Here is an 8,102-nt window from a genome sequence, read left to right on the forward strand (position 1 = left end):
TGCAAAACTTGGTTTCCAGCTCCATCTCCTCCCCTCCCCTGAGAAAGGGGTATGAGCTGTCGCGCAAGGTCCTGCTTGTTCTGTAGCTGTGATTTTCAAATACAGATTTTCAGAGTTTGTCCTGTCTCACAGTCAGAGCACACTTTGTTTTACACGGTTGTAGCACTGAAACAAAGGAGGTGGCATGGACTGAATCATTTGCACAAATGGGATTTTTATTTGCTAACTCTGCCCTGCTTCCTTCCACACCTCCCTTTTGCTCCCAAAGCAAATCCCCAGCAGGTCATGGGGTTGATCCCCACCAGCACCAAGACTCTTAAGGAGTGTGGTGGGCTCTGTGCACCCTCCCCCAAAATTCCCTCCCTGTGTACCTGTAACCTGGACACCTCCTGCATGCTTTAGGTCCCTGCCTGACCGTGGGTCTCTGGTCACAAAGCAGGCATCTGCCTTGCAGGGTGCTTGCTCTGTTCTCCCTCCTCCTCCCTGTTCTGCTCCCAGCCAGCCCAGACCTCTCTCATTGCTCTCACAGCCACGTGCTGGAGACACCCGTGTGCTGCAGCACGCGTATATCCATACATCTATAAAAATATGTATTGTAATCTGCATTTCCTATTTTTGTCATTCTGGTTCTTTTATGTCTGAGAAGTAAGCGGCATTTCCTATTTTTGTCATTCTGGTTCTTTTATGTCTGAGAAATCTGTCTACACCTCCGTCTCCCACCACGTCGGTCTTTGGGGTCCCCATGTAGGGGGTTTGCCCAGCACAGCCATGTCCATCTATGGGACCCTCCCAAAGGTGCCAGCAGTGCTGGTCTGGGGGACAGCCTGTGCTCCCCATGGGGATCTCCAGTGCATTGCACTCCTGACCTCCCTTTTTCCACCTGTATCTTTGAGCTAAACTTGGATTGTTTGATGCTGACAGCAGTGAGTACAGTCAGTTCTGCCAGGGCAGGGCTGGGACAGGCAATCTCCCTTTGGTAAACACAAATTAACCGACAGATTATCCCTGTATACTCCAGCACTGATTCCCTTCTTCACCAAGTCATTTTAAGCGGTTATCGCAACTTCTTTTTTTTTTTTCTTCCCCCTGTCATTACACAGCAAATCCCGGTTACTGAGTCAGCTTTCTGGGTGCAAACCAGGCGGCTGCGTTTTGCTGTGTCACGGTCCAAGAGAACCCATTCACCCCTCCGAGCTGCCACAGGCTGGTTTTCAACAAGCGAGCTGAGCTGCCGGGAACTGCCTGCCAGAGCCCAGCGTGGAACGGTGCTTCCCACACCAGTTCAGGAGAGCTGACTTGGCACTCCGTGACTGCCTCTGCAACTAGACATTTCTGACTATAAATCTATTGGCAGAACATGCTCTTAAGTCTATAAAGAGGAGAAAATCCTCCCACTTCCCTACCCCTGATGAAAACACTGACCCTTGAATAACATTCTGTTGTTAACCATTCATCTACACCATCTCTTGACTAAGCATTTTCGCAGGGGCTGGGCTGCGCAGATGGAGGCTTTCAAGCCCAGCAGGAACTATTACAAATATCTTGCCTGAGGCTACTTGATTCATTTTTGCTAGAAATCTCCTGGGGGATTTCACTGGTGCCCATGCACATTACCCACACAGCCAATAGCTCTGGCACGACCCAGCCGCTGTTCGCTGGAAGAGTAGGAGATGACAGGACTTCTGGCAGGCACAGCGGAGACCTTTGGTGAGGTCTGACACTTCAATGAGGTCCAAGAAAAATCTCTTAGTGACCTGGATGCAGGCTGGCCTCTGCTTTCCAGTGGCCCACTATGCCCAGAGTGAGTTGCTCTGGGGGCCAATTTGTTTCTTCTGCTGAAAGCACATACTTCCTTCCCATGGCATCCCTCTCAAGTGTCAACTTCCCAAGTTCTCTTCTAGGAAGAGATGATCCCTTGCAGATCTCTGCCAGCACATTGGCATCAGTGTCATTAACCTCCCTACACCACATAGCAACAGCACAGCAGAAGCAATACAAGTCCTCACTGCAGAGCACTGGATGGGGCCAGAAATGCCCTAGGCCAGCGACTGCAAAGATGATGACACCCCACTTTCAGTTCTCCTTCCATCTTGCTGCGGGGCATTTGGGTCTTTCCAGAGAACTGTATCCCTGATCAGCTGGAGATCAGACAGCAGAAATCAGTTATGGGGCATGGCTTGCTTGCCTGCACCTATGGAAAAGCTCACAGTGAAGGTAAACTGCAGTAGGGATCTTCTGTCTTGTGACCAGCCCAGGAGAAGGTCAAGCCCCAAGATCCAGAAACAGGTACAATGGCTCCATGTCCTGGGGCAGTGTGGTTATGAGGCCGGACTTCTTCCTGGGAGGAAGTATCCTACCTGGAATGGCAACAACATGACTAGACACCCTCTCCCTCTTCCCCCCAGTTTGACTTCCACATCTACCACAACCCCGGATGAAAAGGAAGGAGGAGGACCTTTTGAATACATGCTTTAGAGTGCCTCCAAGCATGCAACCTCTTGGAAGAAGGCAGGCAGGCAGGGGACAAAAGCACTGGCCTGAAAGCAAACAGAAGGTCCTTGGGGAGGAACTGGGTGCATTACCAGAGCTGCAGAACAGAGGTGAAACGAGGGGCAGGGCTTGAGGGTTGAATTTTTTTCATATTATTTATGTCATAAAATGAATCATATTACTCATTTTCATATTCTCATATATTTCCTACTTCCTGCCACCAGAACTACAGGTTCAATCTGTGCTCCAGCTTCCCGTGTCAGAACAGGACTCACTGAAAAGGACAAGAAAATGGGAGCTTTAAGGAGTGATGCCAAAGGGAAACGCTCATTTTGGGCCATCCCTGTGGCAAAATGGCATCAATGTTTCCAGGAGCGAGTGGCCATGCAGCCCTATACTCCCATGGGCTCCGCACAGGAGCCCTCTCTCTGGGGATGTTTGGGGCTTTGTCATGCTTGCTTCAAAGATTCACACATCCGAGATACATTTATTTTACCATACAGGAAAACAAGCAAGCCAGCAGCAAGTTGTCTGCAATGGCATGGGGGTAGGAGTAGAACGTGACAGCTTTTGCTAGCATGCACTGTTGCTTTAAAAGACAAAAGCAAGACAGGAAAAAGTCTGGCTGAGTCAGGGTGGAAATGCTGAGTAATCCTTCCTGAGCGCTGCACCACACACCAGATGTCTGCCCGAGTTGAAAAACAAGCATGGAAACTTATTTCCTCCAGGACAGCTTTCTAACCTACAGCACCAAACCCCGCTGTGGCCAGATGTAGGTGCAGTGGCAGGGAGACAGGCGAGGTGCGTGGTTTGGAGGGCAGCATCCACCAGCAAAGCCGTAGTGGATTTGCTGGAGGGGACAGATGGACAGAAGATGCCACGGTCCTTCTCCCTCCTCCCCAGGCTCTGCCTCCCTGCTACCCCCTGCACCATGTGGCTTTCTCACACCCACAGCAGCAGGGCAATGGTGGCTTTAAATGCCCTGCTCTTTGGGTTGAGCACAAAATGTGTGCTTTCCTGAAGTACAGCTGGCCAATTTTTTCGTCCGTCCTGGCTAGCCCTGCTCCCAGCACAGCTACAGTTGGAAAAGAAGGGTCCTGCTTCATCTGCTGGCTGCCTCATCGACCACCAGACAAAACAGCAGAGCAGCCAGCTACTGGCAGAACCACCTTGCCCAACTCTATTTTCCCAAACCAGAGAAATTATTTGCCTTTGAAAGTCTTTGCAGAATTCCTGTTTCCCCCAAGTTTTGTATAACATCTTTTCAGTCCACCAGCTACCTCAGCCTTCTGGTATCTAGGAGATGGAGTGCTGTCCTCCTAAATTGCCCTGCACACAGCAGTGGTAACATCAGGGGCCAGTTACCACACAAATCAGATGGTATTTTTTCCATGTGCAAGAGAGAGAGATTTCGCTGTGCATCAGTGCTGGCACACCTGTGCTGCCTCTCTGCAAAGTGACAGGGTTTATTCCCCAGTGCCCAGCACCGTACAAGGGCAGTTCTGGCACTTGCAGACCAGAGCTGGTGCATTCCTATGCCAGAGTAGCTGGATTACCCCAGGTGCCCATGACCGGTACATACCCCAGGGTCCCTGCTGTGCTCCCCACCATGAAGGGGTCACGCTCCTGACCTGTAGTGCTGAGCTCCCCATCCCATGGCCCACAAGTACCGTGTTACCTGGAGGATTCTCTGAAGATGTGCAGAGTCGTGGGAAATAAGACGTTTTATACCTGAGTCGTGCTAGAACAGGGGAGGGCGGGTGCTGTATTAGCTCCCCAGGCAGGGTGCAGCCAGGACACAGACTGGGATGTAGGGAGAGGGGGATGCCCACCCTGCCCCAGCCACTATCCCTGTAAATCCACCCCTCCTTGTCCAACCCCACTACCCCCAGAGCACCCCTTGCAGCACCTGGGCTCTGCCTTCCACGGGCACTGTGCTGAAAGGGTTACGAAGCCAGGCACCCTTGAAGGAGAAGTTGCTGGACATCTTGTTTGTGCTTAGTCAGCAAGATGCATCAAGTGATTTCCTTCTCCTCCCTTGGGGTTGCTGGCAAGGAGAGGGTAACAGCCCCGCTGGGAAGTGCAGTTGTGTTGCAAGAAGTTTGTGCTCGCAGTGAGGTCAGCGGTTTGGCTGCTCACGTGGCCTGGCGGTATAAAGCTGGATGGGGAGCCAGGCTGCCCAGCTCAGAGCTTCACTGTCCTGGGAGCAGAAGGGAAGGAGAAAAGCACGAGCAAGAAAAAAACAACAGGGAAGCGGAGGAGTGAAACGACGTGGAGAAACATGGAAAATTCCCAGACGCACAGCTCTGAAAGGTGAGAGCGGAACGAGAACTCTTTGCCAGAAAAGTATTGTGTTTCTCCCCTTGCTTTCAGGCATGCTGTTCCTGTTTCTGGTCTGCAGGGAATGACACGCTCCTGCTTTCACCTCTGGATGGAGTCTGTCAGCCTTCCTCGCTCGGGACACCATTTGGGATGCTGGTGCTCCTCGGTTCCCACCCAGGGCTCTCGGGAATGCTCTGCTCCTTTTCCTGCCATCCCAGGCTTCCCCTTTTTTCCTAGAGAGCTAAGATCCCTTTTGCCAGAGGAGAGTGACAGCACTGACATCTGTTTTGCTGCTCTTCCCCAGCATGTCCAAGGACCTGTCGGAACTGATGAAGGAAGCTACCAAGGAGGTGCACGAGCAGGCGGAGAACACGCCATTCATGAAGAATTTCCAGAAGGGACAGGTGTCACTCCACGAGTTTAAGGTACTTGGTAGCAGCATTGCTTGGGGATGGGATTTCCTCGCCAGGAAATATACTGTTAGATCCGACGGGCTGTGCGGGGACTAAAGGGAGGAGGATGGGGACAGCACAAGGAAGGAGGTCCTTTGCATTACAGCTGTCTGGCATCAGCAGCTCCTGTGCAAAAAATGCTCTTCATCAAACTCCAGCACCCTAAGATCTTACCGGCTCCTCTTGCGGAAGGCAGGGCAGGACTGTGCCTATCAGGATGGGCAGGCAAACTGAAATAGGATAAAAAGACAAAGAGGTTGACGGGATTAATGCAATCGCTTTTCTCTTTCTTCATAAATGCCTGCATGTTAATTATTGGCAATGATAGTTAATGGAGATAGGACTATGTGCAGATACTCGAGTGGCTGAAATGCCAAAAAGAGAGACAATACTAAACTTACAACACTCTAAGCAGCTACAGCTAGAAATAATGATGGAATAACGAGAAAGTGAGGATGCGGGATCATTACTGGCACTGAACTTGGCAATATTTCAGTTCTCACTTGGGTTACCAGAGCTGAGATCGTGAACAATAATAACTCAAAGGCAGACAGACTTTGAACAAGCCATTTCTGCTGCTAACAGGTAGGAGCCTGTGGCTTTTCTTAAGATAAAAAAGACATTTGCAGATAGCAGTCTACACCTAACCTGGCTAGATACACGATTCCTGGATCTGAGCCACATAACAAAGCCATGGGCAAAACCAAAGCACACACCTGGGCCAGAAATACCTGGGAGGCTATAGGATGTGACGCATGGGATTGCAAATAACAGCTAGCGATCCAACCTGTGGTTTAATTACTTTGTTGTTCAATTGTTCCTTGGCAAATAAATCCACAAGAGTAGGAAAAAGACTACTTATTTCTGACAGGTCGTATTCAGGATACTTAGTCAAGCATAAATTTAATCTCAGGTGCTGACTTCCTGCTGTTAGAAATGCGGCATTGGTTAGGCAGTGAACTTTGAGACAGGCTGGCAATAACATAAAAAATCAGGCCTTCAGGAATACAGCTCAGTTTCTTAGAAGATACTTACATGCTGTCAGGAGGAGTGAGATCTGATGTGGATTTTGAAAAGTAATGACAGTTTTCACACATTTCCCATTAAACCACTGCCTGCCTCTGAAAACAACCAGACAAGTTATATTTTCTTAATTTGTTAGGCAATGTTCCCGTATTTTGTTTCTTTTCCAGTAAGCTGGATAACAGGTTTTTGTTTAAAAAACTCTATTTTGTTTACTCTCTTGGCAAACCTATATATCTGCCCTGACATGTGACTCCCCAGCATCTGAGTATTTGTTTCCACAACCAAGCCACTGCCCGTGTGCTTATCAAAGTCCTGATTCCTGGCACAGTGGGGAAAAGTTGAAAGGACAACTCTTTTACTGCAGAACTGATTGCTTTGTGGGAGAGTAAACTGCTTTCTCTCCTGTCACCAGTCTAACCCCCCCCTGCCCAAACCTGACTCACCTGTACCTCAGTACTTTATGTTTTACCCTTTGCTGATGATAAGGGATTCCAATGTAAGGAAAGGGTGGTGTAGGAGTAAATACGAATTTAATAAATACGAAAGCCTCTGAAAACAGAATGCACAGGGAAGAAAAGAACACAGCTAGATTGTCTTATGCCACATGGAAAAGCTGGCAGATAGAAGAATGTATCATGTAAGCTGGGAAAAACAACAATAACAATGGTTTCAAAATACAGAGAACACACAGCCTCGCAGCACTCCTTCACAAAGGCATCTTTTAGAGGCAGGCTGTGATTCCAGCCCCCTTTTATCTTGTCTCCTTGGGGCAACCAAGGAGGCAACCCCACTTGCAAGTCTGAATGAGGAGAGTGGTCGGACCTCGGTTCCTGGGATGATGGGATGCCAACAGGATGAGTGTGTTGAAGAATAAACAGGGTGTGTCATGGTCTCACAAGGCCCCACAAAGGGAAGCCACATCTTGAAGCACTGAGATTTGAACAATGCACCAGAAAATATATCTTTGGGAATACCCTTCTATTGACCGAGGGAATGAGGAGAATAGACCGAGCATGATTTAATAGGGCTCCAGTATCCATTATATCAAGCTGCAAGACCTTTAACTTGAAGGTGAAAGCAATGGCTTTTAAGGGCAGATAAGACCAATACATGCTCGAAAGGGCTTAGGTCTTACCTGATCCTGCCTCAAGCAGAAGGGGAAGGGCTAAATGGTGTCTCACTGCACCCCGCAACTCTGATTTCCACATGGGAAATCTGCAACATCACAGATGTGCGTGACTCATACGGGGTGTGCCCATGAGTAACTTTTTCGTTAGTAGGATTTGTCCCCAAAACCTGAAGAAGACAGACAGATGCACATGTAGCTCATCCTTTTCCCTCTTTCAGCTGGTTACAGCATCCTTGTACTTCATCTACTCTGCTCTGGAAGAAGAGATTGAACGTAACAAGAATAACCCAGTTTATTCCCCTGTGTATTTTCCGGCGGAGCTGCACCGGAAAGCTGCCCTGGAGGAAGACTTGGAATACTTCTACGGCAGCAACTGGAGGGAAGAGATCCCATGTCCTGAGGCTACTCAGAAATATGTTGAGAGGCTCCACTATGTAGGCAAGAACCACCCAGAGCTCCTGGTGGCCCATGCCTACACTCGGTATTTGGGAGACCTGTCTGGGGGGCAGGTGCTGAAGAAAATTGCCCAAAAGGCCCTCCAGCTGCCCAGCACTGGAGAAGGGCTGGCTTTCTTCACCTTTGATGGAGTCTCCAATGCCACCAAGTTCAAGCAGCTCTATCGCTCCCGCATGAATGCTCTCGAGATGGATGTTGCCACTAAGAAAAGAGTCTTGGAAGAGGCC

General features: G+C 49.4%; 1 protein-coding gene across 1 annotated transcript in view; it reads left to right on the top strand.

The window, feature by feature from the left end:
* The first annotated feature begins 4,767 nt into the window (after positions 1 to 4,767).
* HMOX1 (heme oxygenase (decycling) 1) overlaps positions 4,768 to 8,102 on the top strand; it is a 6,337-nt gene continuing 3,002 nt past the window's right edge. Inside the window, exons 1-3 of the mRNA XM_009707116.1 lie at positions 4,768 to 4,803; positions 5,117 to 5,237; positions 7,638 to 8,102. The exon at positions 7,638 to 8,102 is cut by the window's right edge and continues 51 nt beyond it. Of these exons, the coding sequence (XP_009705418.1) occupies positions 4,772 to 4,803; positions 5,117 to 5,237; positions 7,638 to 8,102 (618 nt within the window). The 5' untranslated portion in view covers positions 4,768 to 4,771. The remainder of the gene's footprint in view (positions 4,804 to 5,116; positions 5,238 to 7,637) is intronic.

Source organism: Cariama cristata, unplaced genomic scaffold (assembly GCF_000690535.1).
Source record: "Cariama cristata isolate BGI_N322 unplaced genomic scaffold, ASM69053v1 scaffold23340, whole genome shotgun sequence".
Lineage (NCBI taxonomy): Eukaryota > Metazoa > Chordata > Aves > Cariamiformes > Cariamidae > Cariama > Cariama cristata.